This window comes from Ictalurus furcatus, chromosome 10 (genome assembly GCF_023375685.1).
Source record: "Ictalurus furcatus strain D&B chromosome 10, Billie_1.0, whole genome shotgun sequence".
Lineage (NCBI taxonomy): Eukaryota > Metazoa > Chordata > Actinopteri > Siluriformes > Ictaluridae > Ictalurus > Ictalurus furcatus.
In genome coordinates this window covers 9958220-9982566 of record NC_071264.1, presented here as the reverse complement: position 1 = coordinate 9982566, position 24347 = coordinate 9958220, and the positions used below count along the sequence as shown (strand labels likewise).

Below are 24347 nucleotides of genomic sequence, written 5' to 3'. Positions count from 1 at the left end.
TTCTCGATGCGCTGTAGATCACAGAGGAGCAGGGTTTCTGTCATTTGAAAGCTACTGAAGATCTCAGATCTTTTTTTTTGCAGTTTTAACGAGGTTGTTGTGATCTGCGGAAGGCTCTTCAAAAGTGGAGATGATTCCTATTTTGGTAACGGCACAGGCTCTCCATGAACGAACACAATCATGTGACCAGTGCACTCTATCTATATTTTAACTCTATAAATGTCAGTGTCCCCTTGTGACATCAGAGTAGCACACAGCCACTCTCATGGGAATGATGAAAATACAGCATCAACCAAACTAGCAGCAGAATCAAACATTGCACACAAGCACTTTCTTGTAGTGCAAATTTTATTATGAAATGTATATCAGTAAAGAAAGTGACATATTAGGTAACAGACCTCTTTTCAGACATAAAAAACATAATGAAGGCTGCTGGGTTTTGCTGCAAGAAAAGAAGCAAAACGACAGTCAGAGTCTCCAGAAGAACTATGGCAGATTCTCCAAGACACTCAGGAAAGCGTACCAGCTGATTTCCTTATAAAACTGCACAAATTGTAACTTCTTTTTTTTTAAAGGCAAAGGTCTGACACACCAAATAATGACTTTCTTTAGTTTATTACTGTTTACTGCTCTTTATAGCTTTTTTAAATTTATTTGGAAACGTTTAATTTGATTCTTTTTGAAGGCATCTGCTTTACAGCATTTATTTGCATGTGCCTATGTCTTTTGTACAGTACTGTATATAAATAGAAACATACAGTATAATGTGTTTCAGGACAGGTAAATATACACTCGCTGAGCACTTCATTATACTTTAGGTACACCTATTCATTCATGCAGTTATCCAATCAGCCAATCGTGTGGCAGCACTACAGTGCATAAAATCATGCAGATACGGACATACTTTTGACTGTGGCATGGGTTGTCGGTACCAGATGGGCTGGTTTGAGTGTTTCTATAACTGCTGATCTCCTGTAATTTTCACATACAACAGTCTCTAGAGTTTACTCTGAATCGAAACAAAAAAGAAAAAACATCCAGTGAGCGGCAGTCCTGTGGACGGAAACGCCTTTTTGATGAAAGAGGTCAGCGGAGAATGACCAGACTGGTTCTAGCTGACAGAAAGGCTATGGTAACTCAGATAAACACTCTGTACAATTGTGGTAAGCAGAAAAGCATCTCAGAACACACAACACCTCCAACATTGATGTGGATGGGCTACAACAGCAGAAGACCAAGTCGGGTTCCACTTCTGTCGGCCAAGAACAGAAAGCTGAGGCTGCAGTGGACTCAGACTCACCAACACTGGACAGTTGAAGACTGGAAAAACATAGCCTGGTCTGATGAATCTCGATTTCTGCTGAGGCACACAGATGATAGGGTCAGAATTTGGCACCAACAGCATGAATCCATGAACCCAACCTGCCTTGTGTCAACAGTCCAGACTGGTGGAGGTGGTGTAATGGTGTGGGGAATGTTTTCTTGGCACACTCTGGGCCTGTTAATACCCATCAATCATCGCTTGAATACCACAGACTATTTGAGTTTTGTTGCTGAGCATGCACATCCATTCATGCCCACAATTCACCATCTTCTAATGGCTACTTCCAGCATGATAATGCACCACGTCACAAAGCAAAAGTCATCTCAAACTGGTTTCATGAACATGACAGTGAGTTCAGTGTTCTTCAGTGGTCTTCCCAGTCACCGGATCTAAATCCAGTAGATCACCTTTGGGATGTGGGAGAACGGGAGATTCACAGCATGAAAGTGCAGCTGAAAAATCTGCAGGAATTTCAACATGAACCAGAATCTCAAAGGAAAGTTTCCAACATCTTGTGAAATCCATGCCATGAAGAATTGAGGCTGTTTTAGAGCAAAGTGAGGCCCTACTGAGTATTAGCATAGTGTTCCTAATAAAGTGCTCAGTGAGTGTATTTTATAATGCTGAATTTTTCATAACACAGGAACGCGTAGGCTACAATCCGCCATTCAGAACGAATCGATTAAGGAGGAAGAGTGAATCAAACTAAAAGATTCGAATCATTAAAAAGATTCGTTTTGTAACACCCCCCTGCTCTCGTGTCCTTCACGGCGGCTCAAATAAGCGCGCGCTTGGACTTTAGAAAAACACCTCAGAGAATCTATCACTAGTGTCATGGCGGTACAGCAGTGGCACATCACTTTCCTCACAATATTGTGATTACAATTAGCACTGGTGCCAGTTAGGGATTTTAAAACTAATTCTACAATGAATGATTCAGTTAATTCTACCAATGAGTCTTGTCCTGTCGTGTCTGTGTGTGAGGAGGACATGCTCATCATTCCTGCGGTTCCTTACCTGCTGGACGCCTGGCTCGTGCCGCTGGTCTTCGCTCTCATCATGGTGGTGGGACTGTTTGGAAATTCACTGGTTCTCTTTGTGATTTCTAAACACAAGAAAATGTGGACAGCGACAAATATCTATATAGGTGAGAGTTCTTTCTTTCTTTATTTCTAACCTTATTTAACTCTTTCATGCATACATTATTTTTAAAACACACACACACACACACACCATTTTCTAAATATCACATATTAAAAAGTAAATGGACATGGTCCATGTGTATGAATGAAAAAAATAATAATTAAAGATTATTTAAAAAAGAATGTTAACACTTGGGTCTAAAATAGGCTATTTAAGGTTGAGTACCAAACTTATGGAGAATTTCATATTTGAACAAAATGAAGCAGTATTCTTAGCATGTACAAAATTCAGAATGAACATGTACAAAATTAACGTGTACAAAATTAAATACATTTGTAAAAAAGCGAAGGCGTTTTTTTTTTTTTGGAGTATGGTACAAACATAATTTGGGATTGTGTGTAGAAGGTTTGTGAAGATATGTAAGACATGCTACACTGAAAACAGCAAATAGTCTAGACACGAACAGACATCGGGATAACGGTTTATATTCAATTACGGTAATGTTCAAAGAAGTGATTTGGAGGTGATTTACATCTTACATTAAAAAAAAAAAGAAGAAGAAAAAAGAACAGGCTTAGAATGACTACTTATACATTTAGATAAACACTGTGCATGAAAGGATTCATTTTTCTATTTAGGCTATTCACTGAGATTTAATGCAATGAGTGTAGATTGTTGTGCTGTTGCTTTTTCCCTTGAACTAAACCTTAGCCAGAAGATGAAGTTCAATATATAAGATGAAGTTCAATATATTTCCTCTGCAGCGAACCTGGCGATGACCGACATCACCTTTCTGGTTTGCTGTGTGCCTTTCACTGCAGTGCTTTATCCTTTACCAAGCTGGATCTTTGGAAATTTCATGTGTAAATTTGTCAGCTACATCCAACAGGTCAGTTTCTGCCCTCATATGTGTAGTTCAGTTATCCCAAAATAAAATGTTTCGTAAACTGTTTCCTAAATATCCCGGACAGCGCATTGTTGTTGCAAATAATGAATCGGATTGCTTGTACTTACTTTGGGTCTCATGTTCTGCTCTATTTAGCAGTCACTATTCACTGACCCAGGTCATATGTTTAAGAATTACTGCAATACAGTTTTAAATACTAAATACACTCACTGCAGAGGTGTTCCTAATAAAGTGACCAGCGAGTGTATTTCGTATTGCACTGCAGTAAATTGTAGTTTAGTAGTAAATGTATTTCATATGTTTATTTCTTGTTGTGTACATCTGTGATAGGTCTCTGCACAGGCCACTTGTGTAACACTGACAGTGATGAGTGTGGATCGCTGGTATGTCACTGTGTATCCGCTACGCTCCTTGCAGTGTCGCACGTCGAGAGTTGCCACCGTGGTGAATCTGGGAATCTGGATAGGTCTGCAGTTTTCTCCTCACTCAGGACTATTTCACTTACTGCAATCAATGTAACCCTGAAGGAAAAATCCACCCTGAATAACTTGCATGTTAATCTTTAATATTAACAGGATCTTCAGTGGCAAGATTTGTGTTGTATTGAAATTGTGAGTTTTTTTAGTTTAAACTTCTTTCATCGACATATTGGTTGGCGGTTTCCTACGTCACTTACAATGTCCTTCGACTGATAGTGGTGCAATGGGATTTAGGCCTTGCTTCATCTCTAGATAAAGATGGCAATGCAGCAGTGCTTTAATCCTTTAGCGTGTCTACTTCTCTCGCCACCTCATCTGTACATTCTGCACAAACACCTCAGTTTCAAAAGCTTCAACTTTCATGCCAATCCTGACGTCAACGCTATTGTACTTGTCACCACATAGATCGTGAACTAGCCAAGCCCCCCATAGGACCCCCCCCCCCCCCCCCCACTATATAAATGTAACTGTATCTAACAAGCCGAATCTCTGCTGTAACTCATTGTCATGTAGCTGCATTGCCTTCTGGAACGTTCTAGAGTCCAACATTTGCTGATTCCACTGTTGTTAAAACATTGCTGAAAAATGGTGAGTAAAGGTACGTTCACACGTACAGTGACTCGCAGTGACAAAGCGACCAGAGACCATTCATTTTTCAATGAGAGCTGGCGACATGAGCGACAGCAACCGTTGGCGTCTAGATGTGGGCGTGTCCAGCGATGAGACAAAGTAACATTTGGAGCAACTTGGTGCAGCGACTCTCAGTGGAAGTGAAGACAGTAGAGCGCACGAGAGCCGTGAGCTGCCATGTTGCCTGCAAGTTTGAATTGTTTCCTGGACCCAGACAGTCTGGCCCTTGTGCTTCCTCTGCAGATAGATGGCCTCAGTGGCTAAGTCCACTTTACTTGACCTGTTACCAGTAGACATTTAAATTGACCTGATTGACTGATTTACATTTCTGCTTATCTAGCTGTAAAATCAGTGTGACCTGTGTTGTCTTGTTCAGGATCTTTCTTGGTGTCTCTGCCAGTGCCACTGTACACTAGGACTTTAGCTGGAGAATGGTTTGGTCCTCAGGTATTCTGCGCTGAGATTTTCCCCACAACAACTCACAAGAAAGCCTTCATCCTGTACAACTTCCTGGCTGTGTATATGCTCCCACTGGTGACAATCTGTGTGTGTTATCTGGTCATGGTGTACCAGATGGGCCGGCCAGCTGTGGAGCCTGTCGACAATAATTATCAGGTAAGATCATTTGTCAAGCCATAATGTTGTGTACATTAAGTGTAGGGTTGCTGTATTACACGTTTTAATGGTATAGTTACATCTTTGATAAGGAAGACATGTAGGATAGCATTGCGGATAAAAATCAAATTTAATCAGTGTGTATTATAATATATTTCAGTGTATAGATCTGTTATGCCCACATTTTGCATAGATTTCTATGCATTTCTATACATTTAGCATCTAATAACTGAAATGTGCATGTTGGCTTGATTAGATAGATTGCATTATGTATTGCTGATGTAATAATTATTCACTCAAGTTTATGTATTTAAAAACAAGCTGCACTGGATGTTTCTCACTAGTAGGCCAAGGGTGCGACACTTACTTTGTATTTTTTTTAATATATATTTCTGATGTTCCTGAGATGAGTTGCAAAGCACCTGTAAGATTATACTGTAATGTCCTTCAAGACTGCTAATTTCTAAAAAATCTAGGTTTTAAAAGTCTGACAAATATCTTTTTTTCTGCATATCTGTGACTTATCAGCTCCAGGTTCAGACAGAGCGCAGCGCTGCTGTGAGAGCCAAAGTGTCCCGTATGGTGCTGGTGATTGTACAGCTGTTTATTCTGTGCTGGGGTCCCATCCAGCTGTTCATCCTGGCACAGGCATTTAGCCCACACTTCCGTCAGGACTATTACACATACAAAGTGAAGATATGGGCACACTGCATGTCTTATAGCAACTCGTGCATTAATCCCATAGTCTACGCCTTCATGGGTGCCAACTTCCGCAAGGCCTTCAAGAAAGCTTGTCATTGCTGTTTCAAACAGCGGGTAACTGTCGCCCAACAGCCAAACGCAAACGGAAACACTGAGATGCACTATGTGTCATAGAGTATGTGTATGTGTATATGTGTGGGGAATGACATTTGACCTTGTGGGGACATTTGGCTGGTCTCCATGAGGGAAACCAACATTTATTTATTTATTTATTTTACAAAGACTACAGCTTTTATTACAAAAACTAAAAGAGCCAAAAGGTTTAGGTTAAGGATATATTTTTTAGGTTTAAGTGCAGTAGTAATGGGACGTACATCAGATGCCCATTAATGCTGACTTTTTATTACACTCAATTTAAAGTTTAATTCGTAACTTAAAGTACGAATAGGTGCAAGTGAGTCTTATACCAAGAGGCTACTTTGAAAACGGATGGGTGTATTGAAATTATTTGGCTGTGGAGGAAGAAGACAGCGAAATGCCATTAGACATAATGTATTCTACTTCTCTTGGGTTATTTCAAATAATATGGACTAGTATACAGATATCAACACTTTAAAAAAATAACTTATTATGTACAGAAAAATAACTGGAAATTTGTGATTTCTACAGTGAGAATTTGCAAATATGGATGTCAAGAATTGGATGTGAAATAAATAATTTGAGACTGTTTATATGTTTTGGTCTGGCTTATTTTCAGAAATCCCTGTCCCTAGTAATTAGACTATAGTGTTAACCAGTGAAAGCTGCTGTGTTGACTGTTTTATGCCCATCTTTAGTATGATTTCAGTGTGTATTTATTTTATTTCTGTGCGGAACTAGATCATTTTTATTCGTTTACACATGTTCATGAACTCGACTGTTTAGATGTTTAGAAAACACGAGTAGCGCATGCTGATCTTTTCTAATTGGCTTTAAATATACAGTTTATTAGTATTATAAAATCTATGATTTATTAGTCAAATAAATCTTGTCTGTTTCGTTTCTCCAACTTTATCTGTTAGGGGTGTTTCTCACAGCACAGTCCAGCACTGAAGTCTGGATGGTTTCACTCTCCAGTAGGTGGTGCCATAAAACCAACAACCTCTGATGGCAATGAAAAAGTACAATAACAGCACCTAATCACCAACTATAAGTAAAATGATAAAGCAATATTAAAGTTGAACTAAAACACACAGAAATAAGCAAACCTGTATGAATAAGGAAAAAAATATATAAATAGTTTCTGTTGAATCAAATATATTTCTGTTAAAAAAATAAAAGCAAAACATTTATTTATTTATCCTGATTAAAATATTTGCATTTCTGTGTAAATTATCCCGAGCTTGGGTTACTGTCTGTGTGGAGTTTCTGTGCATGTTCTCTCCATGTCCATTTGGGTTTCCTTGTGCCATTAGGTGGATTGGCTAAGATGAATTGCCCCAAAGTGTGAATGAGAGTGAGAATGTGTGTACATAGTGCTGTGTGATGGACTGGATGTATTCCCTCGTCATGGACAGTATTCCTGGGATTGACTTCAGATCCACCATAACCCTGACCAGGAAAACGCGGTTACTGATAGTGAGTGAGTGATATCTGATAAACAGTTCTACTCAACACCACTTTTATGTTGTGGTAGTTCATTATTACTCTTCACACACATACATGTACTTTAGCCCTTTACTGCATGGTGTTGCCATATGGAAACAATTAATTTATCTCCAATTTCTACTATTTTCCATTGTAACTGGAAAAAGGGGGGGCTTTAACTTTGAGGTAACAAAAAAAATGCCATGGCACATGACCAGCACTTCCTTTTCTGCAACCACATGTCATAGTGAAGGTCATCATCAATATTTAGGCAGCTACTTAAAGGAAAAAGGTAACATATTTTTGTCATTTAAACAAGTTCATATATTTTGAGTATTTTGTAAAATGTTAAAATGTCATTGTTGCCATATGACAACAACATGTGATAATGGAACTGTGGTAGTCATGAATTGAAACAGGCCTACACTGCAAAAAAGACACTCTGCTTCTCTAATAGTATATTTCAATTTTTTCACATTCAAAGTAAGAAAAACTGTTGTAGTTTCATTGCAACTTTTTTATTTTCTACATTTTATGTTCCCAGAAAGAGAATTAAGAATTCAAGAGAAATAATTAAACAGATACTTCACCCAAAACAGAAGGTATAACTTTTACGTGCTTACTAGATTAGAACAAACGCTGCAACTTATAGTCTGGAAAATGCAGTAAATTAATTTCATACATTTTGTGTTATTTTTGACTATATGATACTTTCCACCACTGCACATTGTTGCCATAGGGCAACAATTTGCTAACTACGCCTCCCTAAAAATAATTCAAGTAATAAAAATTCATAAGAACATTTTTTTGTGTGAAAGTACTAATTCATGAGGGTTAGGGTAGAGGGTTAATGCATATTAATTGTGTTACAAAAAGCCTATACAGATCAGAATAAAGCATTTAGATCGTGCATTTGTTTGCAATATTTGTCAAATTGTGAAATTAATTATTTTTTAAATGAAATTAATTTTGACCTGCCATATATCTAAATGAGAATCAGTAAGCCCCAAAATCATATTGAGCCAAATTCCCATAATTTATCCTACTTTTTAGCAAATATAAAGTAAATGTAATAAAATATATTGATTATATCAGGATTACTTAACAAAATTGACAAGGTTCCTTTCCACTTCAGCACGAATGCTGCTGACAGCAGGAAACATTTAGGGAACGTCACTAAATTCCAGCTCTACTATAAAACGTTAATTATAACCGTGCCACACATCACAGAAAACCTCCAAGCCACTGGTTTGACCCGCAGCACTACGGGTTGCTGTTTTGTATGGGTGACAATTAAACCTTCTTAAATAGCAATTACGCAGACAGTCCTTTTTCCTTCCCGCATTCAACAAAACCTGTCATTCGCAGACGTTCCCTAAGTGATCAAGCTGACAAGGCCCGGCCTCGTCTGATTCACTTTTTGGAATTTGCATCTAAATGCTGTTTGTCAACCAATGATTTGATGCAACGGCTGAGGACACACCTCAGATTAGTCAAAGATGCCTCAATACGACCAAATTACCTCGTATGTTCAAATCAAACCGAATTAACCTTGTGTTAGCTTGCTACGTAGAAGTGAAGACGTTAAACTGTAGATCTCAATCTAGTTGAAATATTGACTAGGCGCAAGCGCGTCACGAGCGCCTAGTTTTCACGGGGAAATCAGGAATGTTTCTTCCGGTTCCCAAGAGTGCGAAAAACAAAACGGAAGTTGAATTGGTAAGGGTTTTATTTCAGTTCCTAAATCCGTATACGTGTATTTGCTGGTTTAATAAGCCGTACTTGTTGCTTTATATATTTATTTCAGTTGTTATATGGTTATTGTTTAACTACTGGTGTGGAACTCGTTTACCCCTAGTAGCATGATCGGTTGCGATGGTTACGTACAAAAAAAAAAAAAAAAGAAAGAAAGAGAAAAAAAAAAACGGAGAAAAGATGTACACACACACCACGGCAGTGAATAGTGTCTGAACAGTAGTCGGGCTGTTTCGTGAGGTTGTATGGCTTGCTGGTGTACTATTTTAACACACAACGTCTTACTACGATAAGCGGTTTTGGACAGTATATTTATATAGCCCTGCCCTTTTGGCCAGCGCGAACCGGCTGACAAAGCTCTTACTCCGGCTGTATATTAAAATTAAGACCTCGTGTCAACCCTTTATGGAGGAATTCAGGGGCATTTCAGAGGTAAGATCTTTTAGACTGGAAAAAAAAAAGAACAGCTGAAAGGTGTTTGTTAGCGCAGTTGTAATGTCCGTAGTTAGTAAGTCGCTTATCATTGGTTATTCGGTTGGGGAAGTGGAGTATTGATTGTTGGTGTAGTTTGCACTCTTTTTCACAAAGAATAAAAAGATAAACTTTTCATCCGGTGGGGGGAGAAGAAAAGAAACCTGGTGTGAAGTTGTAGATGAGGGAAAAGCTTGACATGGGTAGCATAGACTACCTTGCTTATGTCTTAACATGTATATAGTTCGTATGATATTAGCTTACAGGGATTACTATAGGCTATAAATGTGTAATGTAGAAATAACTGGATGAGATGTCAAGCTGTCCTGTTTCTGTCGTGTATGTATACTAATATATATATTACAGTCGTAACAATTTGACGTAAGCACAAGAGAATGTCAGGAAGCCCTAAGGTATGTGAGCTCCACGTGGTCTGTCTGACTACTTCTGGCAATTTTACACATACATACACACACACACACACACACACACACACACACACTCACACACTACTTATTGCATGAGTAATATATATATATATACACGTACACACCAGTCATAAAATGTGCATTATGTAGTGCCTAAATCTGCGCCCTACCTTGTTTTTTCTTGTGCAATCTTTGCTTTAACTAACTAGGAATGCGTATATAGGAAATGTTTCTTGTTTTGTGTACATCAGCACTTGTATTTGCCCACTTCCTGCTAAGTTTACACAGCACATCATGGCTTATGGTCTGGAGTAGGTTCAAGCCAGGGGTGGACTTTACCATTAGGCAAAGGTCGGTAATTGCATTGGGTTATGCAAACTAATGGCCCCAAAACACTGCATAAACTTATGGTTAAGAACGTTTTAAAATTTTTTTTTTTACTTTTTGTTAATTCATTTCTGGGTTTTTTTTTTCTTCTTAAAATCCTTACGCTAAAATGCCGTCAGAGTGCTTACTTCATGAGAGGCGTGTTGTGGGCTGGGTGTGGTGGTCCACTCTGGGCCAGAAAGTCCAGTGTCCCTGATTATTGCTATTAATGCTAAATAACATATGCTGAAAAATTTAATATTGATGTTAAGACACTTAAATGAGGGCCCCATTCCCCTTTTTATTTATTTATTTGTCTAGGGCCCCCCAAATCGCTAAATCTGCCCCTGGTTCCAGCAATGCCTTCCTCAATTCTTTCATAGTTTCATCAGTATTTTTGTTGTTGTTTGTTTTTGTTTCCTGATGAAAAGTCCTCATCAGAGATATCAGATTTGCCCTGATGTACATCTTTTAGATTTGCATTTATCATTTCTGATTGCGAATGCGTCACAAATCTCTTATGAGATAACTCCTGAAAATAATTGAGTCAAGATTTGGTGATCTGGTTCCCTCGATTCGTCATTTCTAATGCTTTTGACCTAGCTGATGTAAGCTTTCTTATGAAAACTGGATATGTTCAAGCTGCTTTAAATATAGCGATAGAGAGTACCGGTGCAATGTTGGTGCTATTGTTTGAAAATATGTTTATATGTGCAGTCTTTTGTTCCTGACCAATTGCTAAACAAGGCTCATGTATGTGACTGGATCTCGGTGGATTAGGAGCGTGTGGCTAGAGATCAAGTTGAGGTCTTTAAGAGCCAGGGTGCATAATGAAGGCTGTCTAATGAATGGCGTGCCTTGTTAAAAGTGCATACATCTCTCGACCAGGCTTGTTCATGCAGTGATGCGTGGAATGTATTCAGATGTCAGACGTGGCCTTTTTAATAATGGCGACGTGTTTGCCATAAGTCAAACATCAATGGCGCATTGGCTAGTAGCAAGCAAATAGGCATAAATTAATAAGAATGAAATCAAACAGCGGTTACAACGAAACCTGCAGAATATACAGTACTGTGCGGAAGTCTTAGGCACACAAAAATAATGAAATTAAATGTTTCTCCATTTTAAAAAATACTATAAAGAACAGTAATAAATGAAACAAAGGCAATATTTGGTGTGATGACCCTTTGCTTTAAAAAAAAAAAAAAGAGTCTCAGGTAGAATTAGTGCAGTTTTATAAGGAAAATAACTGAAGTTTTATTGAGCCTCTTGCAGAACCAGACCCGGCTCTTCTGGAGACTTTGACTGTCGCACTCGCTTCTTATTTTTGCAGCAAAATCCAGCAGACATCATTATTTTTTATCTGAAAAATGTCTCTAAAATGTTTTTGTACTGACTCGATAATGTAGAAGTCATAAAATAAAAATCTCTAACAAAGCTTGTACTAAAATAAAAAATATGGTGCCTAAGACTTTTGCACAGTACTGTAGATATCACAAGTTCCTGGCGTTAGCTTAGTATTTGTAACACGTCTCGTAAGCGGATTTGCAGTTTCTCTGCGTTCTGTCATTTCATTCTGCCCACACCTGGGCTTTTACATTTTCTGTGGGACGAGCAACCGTCTTTCTCTATTCAGCGTTTAAAAAAAATTGTTCTTAGTTTCGGTTTGACTTCGCAATATCACACTGTACTCCTGATACTGATTTTGTGTGTTTGGACATTCTGTCCTCATGCGATCATTTCCTGAGAAACCTGTGGGGATATGAACGTGATTCAAAACAAAAGTGAGAAGTTGATTTGTGAGAGATCAGAGCCTGAGGAAAAATGAGTATCTACAGGGCATTTGAGTGTATAAAAGGTTTTCTGTAATGCACAATAATAACTGAATTGTTAGCAGTGTGAATAATTGACTGTCTGCAGCTGTGGGTTAGACTCTCGACAGGTCCAGTTGAGGGGAAACTCCACAATGTATGAGAATTTTTCCTAATGAAGAATTTTGTTGATTCGCTGTCTGAAAAACTGGCTGAGGGACTTTTGCCTAATCTAACTTTGTTATTCAAATAAAGCTGATGTCTGGGGAAGAAAACTTGCCTACGTAGTATTTGTTTCTTAGCCAAGAGAGTGCCATCACCCCCCCCCCCCCCCCCACACACACACTCTGAAAGAAAGACAGGTGGGGTGTGTGGGTGTGTGTGGGTGTGGGGGTGTGTGGTTTTACAAAGTGATAAGAATTAGTACATGAGAACAGTAGGTGCTTGGCTTTTTGCTCTGAGGTTCTTTACATCATTCCATCTGTTCCGTTCAAGGCCAACTACCTTCAAGCCAATCTGATTTCTAGTTTTTTTTTTTTTTTTTTAAAGGATTGCAAATCCTCAATCAAGCTGGCTGAACAGGTTTCCACTTGGCATGTTACCGGGCATCAGATTTCTGGTCCAGCAGCTCTTGGAGGTGTTAGAGGCTGTGTTTAGACACAACTGTGTGTGTGTGTGTGTGTGTGTGTGTGTGTGTGTGTGTGTGCTTGCTTGCTTGCTTCTGATATATAGCTGATTAACTGAATAACCATTACGAGATGATCTCTGTTTGAGACAGAAGGTTAATGCTGATTAAGGTGTGTGCATGATTTACTGCTGCGGTAGGAAGTCAAGTGGCTTGGCTGTGACGAAAATAATCCACACGTTTGAGGGTTTTGGCACGGTATCTCTCTCCTCCTGCCAACAAACAGGGAGGTGGTAAGCAGTGATTTTTTTTTGCTCTTTGGGAGCAAAAAATTTCCTTAGGCAAATGCGGTTGCATTCTGCGCTTACAACGCTGTCGATGTATAAAGGAAAAGTCAGGCGGGCTGGAAATTTGATATATATAATATATCTATCTCTCTCTCTATATATCTCTCTCTATCTCTCTCTCTCACTATATCTATCTCTCTCTCTATATATCTCTCTCTATCTCTCTCTCTCTCACTATATCTCTCTCTGTCTATCTCTCTCTCTCTCTCTCTCTCTCTCTCTATCTATATTTCTTTCTGTCTGTATCTCTCTCTGTCTATCTCTCTGTATCTCTCTCTCTGTCTATATCTCTCTCTCTCTCTCTCTCTCTCTCTCTCTCTCTTTATCTATCTAGCAACAGTGTAGAACAGTGTCTTCTTTTGCCTCATACGTGAAGGAAATGGATTGCTAAAGCATGTGCTTCCTCAATAAACATTCTGGGATATTAGTCTCCGAGCATACATCGTGAAATTATCTTTGAATGAAAAGCATTCATGAAGGATGGTTTTATATTCATATACCACAGATTTATGCGTTTCCTAGCCTTTCAGATGTATATCAAATCTGCCGTTTTGAGCAGCAATAATTACATGCGATGTCTCCGCCCGCGCTGATGCTAATCGGTGTTTTAGCTGTCTTTCATTACTCTGATTGCAGCGTAGTCTCAGTTTGCGGCTTAAAGTCTGTCGCAAGAGGTTCATTTGCATTGCAACAAGCCGGCAGAACTGGAATTTGAAACGTCAGTATTGTATTGTTTTCATGTCAACCACAGTAACCGTACCTTCCCTCTCAATGAAAGAAAAAAAAATTAGTGAAAACATTATTATTACCCCTCTAGGCTGTGAAAAATGGGTTTATTTCTCTCAGTGTCAAGTTCAATGTTTATAATAATAATACTGCCTAATATCACTGTATTCAGATGGGGTTTTTAAATTCCAGTTGAATCGTGCATCTCAATATGCTGATTTGTCTCATTATTCAAACCTTTTTATGAAAGTAATTTGAATAATAAAAAAGCTACATTTAAATGCAGGTGCTTTTTTTTAAAAAAAAAAAAAAAAAGAAGCTGATCTTTAAGTGGCTTTCTAATGACTTGGTTAGTTAAATGAAAGTTTATATTTAGAAAAGGAACTGTACAGGTGCGAGGTATCACATCGAGAGAGGGAAAAAAAACGCTGTAAAAGATGTTTATATAGTATATTAGTATCTGTTTGATTTAAGCCCATTTCCTTGTAGCACGTGCCCTTACTAGTCACACATGGAATTTTTTTTTTTTTTTTTGGTGTGTGTAGTACATGTTTATAGCCAGAAGCTACAGTGTGAGAGATAGCAGCAGATAGATCCCCCCCCCCCATGTTTCTTGAAGCAGTTTGTATGCCTAAAGTATACAGTTCTGTTTCCCCTGAGTAAACTGTGTGTATTCTGTGTATTTAGAGGAAACTGTTTTTATGCTGCAGATTTGACTTGGCTTTCTTTCTTGCTTTCTTTCATGGGTTTGTACCTTCTATCATCGACACCCATCAACTGAGCACTTCAGGACAAACTCCAGGGTCCTCCAAAAATGGCCAAAGATAATATCTGTGTAAATTAGATTACTGAATGGATGCATGGCTGGCCACGTGAATCAGATTAGCCTTTCTTTTTGCCAGGTTCTGGACTCTGGGGTTAACTCTAGTTATGTGGCGGTAATCTTCTGAATGACTAACTTTATGCTTTTTCACTGGTGGGAATTTCACTTTCCTCAGCGCTAGTGCTTGTGGGAATATGAAGGGCTACTGTGTGCTTTCTGTCACCCGAGCGAAGTGAATGAAAGGGGTTTTTAAATGTTGTTGTTTGATTGTTTTTTTTTTTCTTTTTCCCCTTCACGCTTCTGTACTGCTTTGTACCGCTCTGCTGCGGCTGTGCTCGTCATTGTGTCGCTCACGGCTGAGCACGTCTCTCTGGTTAAGCGTGCAGCGAAAAGCCTGTGATGTTGCATCCTGTTCGTAAAAGGAGGGCTGAGTGACTGGTGTAAACAGAGAACAGTCAGCCTTTTGCAAACCAGCCAACACTGTAAACATTCAGTGACTAATTTAGCCCGTGCCACTCGCTCTTTATTTAATGTTCACATGCCATAATTAGAACTTCGTTTACAAACTTATTTTTGTCACCTCTCTGCGGCTTTTCTGAGAAAGGCCGTCTCTGTCTGGGCAAATAGTATTTCTCTGTGCAAGCCTGTGATATTAAATGTGTCCTGCATGCTGGTATTTTCATGTCTTGCTAAGTTGTGTGTGCGTGTACACTGTAGTGCAGCTTAGGGGCTGTGGATTTGGGTCTGTATATGTGTGGAATTAGACCCTTAGCACTTTGCTTATCGCTTGTCCTGTTTGCTCGGATCTCACAATCTGTGTGTTGTGTTTTTCTCGTGTTATGGGAAGACACATTAGCACTATTTCTCAATAGATCCGTTGGCTTAAATTCTGTCCAACATGGCAGGATTACCAAAACAAAAAAATCCTTCTTTTTTTTTTTTCCTCCTTCTGAAGAATAAAAATATAGTACCAAAAAGAGCACTAGTTAGTTTGTGTATGAAGTGTTTAAAATAATCATTTAAATTTGAGGGTTTTTGTGTGTGCTAATTGTTAGCCATGACTGTTTTGGATCTCAGAGAGACTCCTGGAAAACTCAACTTGCCACACGTAATTACACGTCAAGATTAACGAGGATAAAAGATAATAAGATGCTGTTTTAAAAAAAACTGGTTAAAATGTACTATAATAACAGTGTCGTTGCGACTCTAAATGCTTGCTTTTGCTGCGTTTTTTTTTTTTTGTTGAGAACTACTTGAATTGGCGAAATCGCAGCCGCACGGTCTTTCACAGCGATGTTTGTTGGTAAATGAGACCTTTTTAGCTGTACTCGCGTTCGACACACGTGAATTGAAGAGGGATTTGGCTGAACGTGTGCTGTAATGTCACATGACGCATCTTGGCCCAAATCTGCGCTAATTTTGTAAAAGTGCAAGCTCCTCCGACCCTTGCTGTGTTTTGCTTTGATTTTGTGTTCATTTCTATGATCACAAAATTGCTAGATCTTGGCAGGATCGAATATGGATGTAAAACAAAAATAAATCGAATTGAGACATGTGGAGTATTCCTGTTTTAGTCGCATTACAGACATGTGTACACCTTAATCACACTATTAACATCATGTGGGAGTTTAATCACCGCATTTTGCGACAGGACACGTGGACGCACGGCAGCGCCCAACCGTTTGACGGCAAATGGCTGAGCAGGGCTGTGTCCCAAACTGCGTACTTACTTACTAAATACATGCATTTCGGCTACTATATAGTAGGTAAGTACGTGGTTTGGGAGGCAGCGCACGGCTTCAAGCAGTCATCTATTTGCACGTACAGCATGACAAATAATTAACCGCAGTTGAAGCTTTGGTAAAATTAAATATGAAAACCCCAAAACTGTATACGGTCCCATAACGAAGCCGAACTGTATGTTGATACGTGAAATTCTGGAGGGAACGTCGGACGGCGTGATGTGGGGACGTAATGACGTGTGCCGTTAATCGATCTATAACATGTAAAACAGGAACATGAAAGGAATACTCTAAAAGCGACTCATGTAAACACCTTAATCACAATATTGTCTCATTCAGAATAAGGTCAATAATTAGATTACTGCTGTACATGTAAACATAGTCAATAATGCCCAAACTTGGATGAATATTCTCATTATTAAGACATGACCAAAACAAGGTTCTGAAAATTGAAGTGACTTTCAGGCTTCAGGTGCAAAATTAATGGTTGCCACTGATTGTGTGCTATTGACATATATATATATATATATATATATATATATATATATAAAATCACATTTGACATATTTCAGAAATGTAATTTAGCCAGAATGTATACAGTCACAGATGTCCTAAAATTTCCTGCTTTTAAAATGATCTCAACAACTAATGTGCAGCAGATAAAACTTGTGTGGCATTGTTTATTTATCTATCTATCTATTTATTTATTTATTTATTTTTATATCCCCCGCCTTCCCGCTTGGAATTTACAATTTGGAAAAAATCGTGATAATGTTTGTTTATGGAAACAGTAAAGAATCAACAGCATGATAAATACAGGAAAATGAACAATTACACCATGAGAGGTTTAAGTAGAGCATGGGAGGGTGTAATAATATTACCGGTTGTGTATTTGGAAACTAAATGCTATAGTTTTCATGTGTAGTAAATATTAAAAATAAAAATAAACAAACACAACAGTACATCTTTGATATAAGTTCATCATTTTACAAAAATTGACTGTCTAATGTCTACATGGCTGACTACATTTTCTTTGTTATTCTGCTACTGCTTAAGTCCTTTTAATTATCATCACCGTTGACATTATTAGTAACATGCTAGACTTTACACTTCACTGTTTACTATTTAATTTTAGGCAAAATGTTTAGATTTTTTTCTCTCTCTCTTTTGACCAAAAATTGAAGGTGTTTTTTTTGTTTTCAAACCATTTTGGTTTCAAAGCGTTCAAAACAGTCACGCAAATCATTCCAGATTTATATCTCTCGTCTTGTGTTCTGTTTTATTGGGTAGGAAACGGTCTGCTGAATCCGGTGTACTCGAGTACGAGCGATGACTCGTACGAGCATGCTCCGATGTCAAATTGAGGCGCTCCGACGCAGAATGTGTAAAGATTGGGAGGACTGTGTAATACCTATAATTCTAGCGTTAATGAATATCATGGCAGTGTAATATCCAGTCCCTCCAGGATTCCGTGATTTTTGCGATCGCAGAAATTAACGCACAATCAAGCAAATACCGCAGTCTTCAGAAGAGCTTGCAATTTTTCTAAATTACCTCAGATTTTGCGCTCATTCTGGCCAGGACGCGTCATGTGACGTCATCACAAAGCGCTCTTCGGTTAACGTGCGTCAAACGTGAGTACAGCTAAAAGGTCTCGTTTACCGACGAACATCACTGCGAAAGAAACTATTTTGTGGAATCGCAATTTTGCCAATTCAAGTAGTTTTTCGTTTTTTAAAAAAAAAAAAAGTACAAAAACTTTTTGAAAGCGATCACCAAAAAAAACCCCCAGGACTGAATATTATCTAGAGATGATGAAATTATTATATCGTGCAAGCTTAGCACGTTGCAAATTTCAGCGATGATGCGATCGTTGCAGTAACGATGGTACAAGAGGATACTCAAGAGGAAAGTCAAGGTGGGAACAAAAACAGCATCAGGATGGATTTTGGAAACTAAGGAGAGGCTGAAGCGCTTCAGTTTAAAATACCTCCTGTTTACAGGCATAATTTGTTATTACAGTCAACAGCATCCATTCACGTCATGAAACACTGGATTTGGTGGACTTCATTCGGAAAGGTCATCCGTTTCAACGCCCTTCTCGTGTTTCAGACCAGTTTTGTCTCTTCATATTGGATTGGTACATATTGTACCTATAAATAATAATAATAATAATAATAATTTTTAAAAAACCAGACTACAGCGGGTACTTTTAATATGACATGTGCTGGGGAAAATCAATCTGAGTTTATGGTTCTTGTGACAGCTTGAACATAACAGAGCAGATCTCTTAAGGAATGTTGTAACGCCTGTGTATGATGTCTGATCTCTATATAGTTCATGTAGAACTGTTATGATTAATCTATATGGTAGCTAGTATCTGTAGTGCCCTGGTGAAGTTGAATGATTTTAGAAAGAGATCGTTCCTCCTTATATGCCGTGTGGAAGAGGTGAAATAAAAGAAGACTGCGATTGGATGGAGGAGAATTTCTATAATCGTTTTTATTAATGCATGCTCTGTTTCTCTCTCTCTTTCTTTCTTTCTTTTCCAGGCTCTGATAGAGCTAGCCGCTCTGCATCAGCGGGAGCTTCTCGTCTCTAAAGCCTGCTTCCGCCTGTAGTGTAGTAGAGGTCCGTGTCTTCGACGCAGTCTTAATCAACAATCCTCAGGTTTAAGTAGAAGACGTTTTCTAGGAGTTCTTCGGTGAGGCTGCTTTTCTTTCGACGCGTTCACGTCCGTTCAGATCCCGTGTCTGGAAACCCGATTTTGCGGTGAAGTGGGGCAAAGGAGGCGATATTTCCGAGCGTCCTGTTTGCCTGGAGATGAAGCTGCAGGCAGTTATGGAGAACTTGCACAGGCAACAGAGGGCCAGGCTGCTTATGGAGATGGAGCAGCAACAGCAGGAGACGGGTTCGTTTCAGAGCTCCGCCCCCACAGGCGAGGAGCTGAAGCTAAGCTCCGCCTCAGACACAGAGCGCGCTCAGATAGCGGCTCTGGCTGCCATGAGAGCGGCGGCGGCCGGACTGCAGAGACGGTCGATGGCTGACAGTCCTAGGTCGGAACACAGCACCGGCGGAGAGGAGGATGAAATCGAAGGAGATGAGGAAGAGGGAGAGGAGCATTACAAAGACATGATGGGGTCTGACGAGGAGGAGCAAATGTACGTATTGTCATAATTGCCGATAGTTACTAAGATGCCAAGCTAAATAAATATTGGGTGTTTATTATGGGTGTTTTCAAATGTTATCCCCTCCCCACCGTTCCACTCTGGAGGAGGCTTTCAATCAGCAGCGTTCATTCTCACAGGTTTAAAGGCTGTCCACTTTGGTAGGCACCATAAGGACTGGTGCCTTTTTAAGGTACATAATTCCGCGTAAGAGTTTAATATGGCCTTGGACTTTCAGCAAAAGCAGTCATTCACATAACTCTGTTTTTAAACCATGAAAACACCTTGAAGTTATCCACCTATGGAAATTGAGTATTGGATTAGTCATGAGCTTTATAAAGAGTACAGAACTCGGCTCGGCTCTTAGGATGTTTTGATTGCATGAGCTGACACATAAGTCTACATTTTTTAATTCATTTTTAGAAAGCAGAAGTGGGACGAGGATGACTTCGAGGGTGAGATGGAGGAAGACTACGATGAAGACATGGCCGAGGAAGGCCTGCAGATGAGCCGCGAGGCCGTCACCCCGGGCCGAGGCATCCTGCTGCTGCCTCATCGTCAGCTCCATCCTCACTCTCAGATGCTGAAGGCCCGATCAGGGCTTGAACCTGAACCGCGGGCCTTGGGTTTGCCAGCTCTGCCCTCTCAAGGCCAGCAACACGGCCAGGACCACACCGACTGGACCTACGAAGAGCAGTTCAGGCAGGTACGACGTGGCAGTTTTCTTTTGCTGAATTTTCAGAAATCTGCCTAAAATTTGAGGAAAATGTTGGAAAGAGATGACGTTTTTATCGTCCATACAGAGTCCTACACAGCCACAATGTCAACTGAAGTATATTTTAATTATATTACTAGACCTGCCAACTTTTACATGTTTTATATAGGAGCTCCCCAATTTTGCGTAGGTGTTTTGAATTCTCCAATATTAACTGACACATGCTCTTTAGTAGATGCACGTGGCAGACACCCTTGCTGTCAGTGGAGAATATTTTCAGCAATATAAAATAAAATGCATCGATGTATGATCGACTTGGCTAACATTAGTCCAGTATATATTTAATAACGGTTAACTATATGGAATACATTTACGACATTTGCCAAACACCCTTATCCAGAGCGACTTACGTTCATCTCGTTATACAACTGAGCAGTTGAGGGTTAAGGGCCTTGCTTAACCACTGAGTTACCACTGCCCCTATTAGAGTATTAGAGATGCCACCGAAAAACCATGTTTTGGGTTTTTGCCAGAAAGAGAAACGAGGCATATTTTCATGTCGGTCATGAACATGTTTTCTGCGTATTATGTTTAAATGTACTGTTATTTTGTAAAATGTAAGATATTGTAACTTTACTGCTGAATCACCTCAAAGCTGAATTTCTTTCTTTTTATTTGTGTGTTTTTGCCGATGCCAGCAAGCCGTTTCCTACTGCACAGCTGGAAATATTATTACGCCCTACTGTTCTTTCCTTAAAACTGAAAAGGTGGAAATGCTTCTTTTCCTGTCTGTTTATTTATTTATTTATTTATTTATTTATTTATTTATTTATAAAGACCATAGGTTCTGGATGATTAAATCATTAATGTAATTTTTTAAAACCATATATTGCAAACAGGAAAAGAAAAAAAATCATAGTCTGTAGTGGATTTTTGAAAAAAAAAACACAAAAAAAAACAACCCTGTGCATTGATGGAGTTTCTCTACTGCAGTAACACAGCATTTCAGCACCATTAGAAATGAACAGGAGTACTAACAACCAAATACTAAACCCCGCAATTAAACGTGTCGCCTAGGTTAAGATACGTGGACATTAGTATGTTCCAGTAGGTCCTTATCCTGAGGCTGATAAAACATACAGTCCCACTTACACACCATGTGTTAAACTGTGCACATAGAAAACCTTGCACTTCTGTAACTGCAATTATAATATCTATAAATTGGCCAGAGAGTTTCATTCTTGGTTTTTATGCAGCTGTTGAAAGACCTCATGGTTCATTGCTTTTATTAGAGGAACTGAAAAGGATTTCTGTGCATTTGCATTCTTAGCATGCCTCAAACGCAGTTAGTGTTTTCTCTATAGCTTATTTACTAGATAGAGATAATCAAAACGTATTTCGGTCTTATAGTAAGTGCTGAAATCACACGTGTTAAGTGTGTCATTTTAGGATCTGCACTTAGGGCTGGGGCGATATGACAAAAATATCATATCACAGTACCTGAGGACATTGCTATGATACACAATGCGTATCACGATATTTAATTTAGCGAATAAACTGTCTGCAAAACAGTAGTAAAATAAATCAATGGCTTCCATTCAGTACTATTTCATATGTAATTATTAAAAGTGTGTAAAAATATTTTTAAAAATCAGCATACAGACGATATCGCAGAAAAATATATCATGTATCACGATATCGAGATTATATTGATCTGTCCCCCAGCCCTAATCTGCACTAATTGTTTAACAGAAAAGGGGGGGAATTGCTTTCAGTTAATGCATAAGGAGTTGCTGGTTTTTTGTTTTTGTTTGTTTTCAGTGCTGAAGCGTTCTGTTGTTGTATGATGTGGATTAACTCTCAAAAGACTGGCAGTTGCCCAGTCTAGAGGAACTGCAGTTAAGCTTTTGGAGATAGCGCTCCCTATCATGCTGCAACCAGAATGTATGAATCTTGGCGACCGTTAATAGAGTTGCAATGTTCTTGTCCATTACGATAATGTTACTTAATCACATCGGGCTGTTTGTGTAAGCATGTCTGATCGAGGTTACGTTGTGTCTGATGAAGGTTGCACTGTTTAAAAAAATATATATATTAATGTGTTTTAAATGTGCATTGAACTGTTGTGTGTGTTTGGAGAGGAAAGGGTTAATACACTGAAGGTTATTTTGGGCAGGAGGGTGGAGGCGGTTTGGAATGTGCCTGAGGGAAAGTGATAATCTGTCGCTCTGGACTCAGACTCTGCCGCTACTCGCCAGCGTGTCTCTCAGCCCGTGTCAGTTGGAACCCTGCCCAAATGTTCTCTGGCTAGACGTGACAAAATTCAACTTCTCAGATGGGGAAACTTATATCGAGCATGCCCTTAAACAGTAGAATCTACATCAGAGCGCTCTTGTCTTCGGCGATCTGGTGAAAGTGCAGATGGGGAAGCGTGTCGGCTCTTCCAACGAGCAACTCCGTAATTCAGCAAATCAGACGTTTGCTTTCTGGTAGAACTATCAGGTCTGGCCATGTAGCTGAATGAATAAAAGAAACAAATTTATTAATTAGTATCAAATTTGACCAGCCTGCAGTCAACAAAGATTTGTTGCTGAAGCCTTTTGTGAGCCAAGTTTGTGATTTTGGTTAAGCAAATTCTTGCATCATGGAGGGTCTTGCTCCCCCCCCTCCTTCTCTCCAGATATTATGAAACTTCTTATTATATAGATTCTTGAAAGACCACATAAACTCTTCTCAAGTTAAAACTTATTTATGGATTGAAAAGGATTTTAAAAATCTCCAACCTTTTGTGACTACAATCAGACTAGTGTTAATAGTTTCTAGATGGCTGCTTTTTTTTATTATTTTTTTTAAACAATCTACCCATCTTTAAAACAGCAAAGCATACAAAATAAGTAATATAAGGTTGTGCTGTTGTAGGTAAATAGTCCATGCCCCCCTGATGGTGTTTGTGGAGGGCTGTTGCCAGCCTGAAGTGGATCATTTTTTCCTATAAAAGCACATCCCGAAGTGTGTTGTTTCATTTATGCCGCAGTGACCTCACAACTATAAAAATTTTTTTCTTTTACATTTATCAGTGAATGACACGTTGTGCTTTTTAACAGTTTATAGTTATGTTTTCTGCATTGAATGTTGTGGAAAGCCTGCAAGACAAGTTAGTTCCTGTTATCATTTACATTGCAGCAGCTACAAAAAAAAAGATTAAAAAAAACAGCTTGTCAAGTTGCAAAAACCAGACTCTCCCATGGTGGAAATTATATATATATATATATATTACTATATATATAATAGTCTGTGTATGTGTGTGTGTGTGTGTGTGTGTGTGTATATATGTGTGTGTGTGTATGTGTGTGTGTATATATATATATATATATATATATATATAAGTATGTATGTGTATATATATAACTTCTGCAATTCTGCAGCTGTGATCCTTGGAGATTTTTTGGCCACTTGAACCATCCTCTTCACAGTGCATAGCGACGATATAGACACACGTCCAGTTCCATGTTGATTCATAACATTTCCCGTTGACTGGAACTTATTAATTATTGTCCTGATAGTGGAAATGGGCATTTTCAATGCTTGTGCTATTTTCTTATAGACACTTCACGTTTTGTGAAGCTCAACAACATTTTGTAGCACATCACAGATGCATTCCTTGGTCTTAGAATGACTAAAGGGGTGCTTCTCAATACTCAAACTGATGCTTCCTCGTTTCCTCGCTCCTCCGTCCTCCAACCCGTGACCCAGAAATTGATCTACGTCAACCATCTTGAAGGACATATCAATCCTCTAATTGCACTGCGAGGAATGAAGAGTGAGGAAGCTTCCAGAAGAGCGAGGATACACCGGTGTATCTTATGCGGAAGTGTTTCCTGTCGAAAAACCCGACACACGTATAAATTCCCCTCCTCCTTTACATCTGCCACAATCTCAAACAAA

General features: G+C 39.0%; 2 protein-coding genes across 3 annotated transcripts in view; both read left to right on the top strand.

The window, feature by feature from the left end:
- The first annotated feature begins 606 nt into the window (after window positions 1-606).
- On the top strand, window positions 607-6529 carry kiss1ra (KISS1 receptor a). The gene is made up of 5 exons (XM_053634142.1): window positions 607-2471; window positions 3232-3356; window positions 3705-3840; window positions 4860-5098; window positions 5627-6529. The coding sequence occupies exons 1-5, from the start codon at window positions 2252-2254 to the stop codon at window positions 5972-5974; spliced, it is 1068 nt and encodes a 355-aa protein (XP_053490117.1). The 5' UTR covers window positions 607-2251; the 3' UTR covers window positions 5975-6529.
- Window positions 6530-8550: 2021 nt separating this feature from the next.
- Window positions 8551-24347, top strand: part of arid3a (AT rich interactive domain 3A (BRIGHT-like)) — a 36029-nt gene continuing 20232 nt past the window's right edge. Inside the window, exons 1-3 of one of the 2 annotated variants that reach the window (XM_053634137.1) lie at window positions 8551-9613; window positions 19073-19681; window positions 20111-20393. In XM_053634137.1, coding sequence (XP_053490112.1) covers window positions 19344-19681; window positions 20111-20393 — 621 coding nt within the window. In that variant the 5' untranslated portion in view covers window positions 8551-9613; window positions 19073-19343. The remainder of the gene's footprint in view (window positions 9614-19072; window positions 19682-20110; window positions 20394-24347) is intronic. The other variant, XM_053634138.1, reaches the window with a different exon arrangement.

Bases quoted from the DNA above. Each gene is read 5' to 3' on its own strand.
- kiss1ra (XM_053634142.1), top strand. From the start codon at position 2,252: ATGAATGATTCAGTTAATTCTACCAATGAGTCTTGTCCTGTCGTGTCT. The intron at 3,357-3,704 runs GTCAGTTTCTGC...CATCTGTGATAG, and splicing joins TTGTCAGCTACATCCAACAG to GTCTCTGCACAGGCCACTTG. The intron at 3,841-4,859 runs GTCTGCAGTTTT...TGTCTTGTTCAG, and splicing joins GAATCTGGGAATCTGGATAG to GATCTTTCTTGGTGTCTCTG.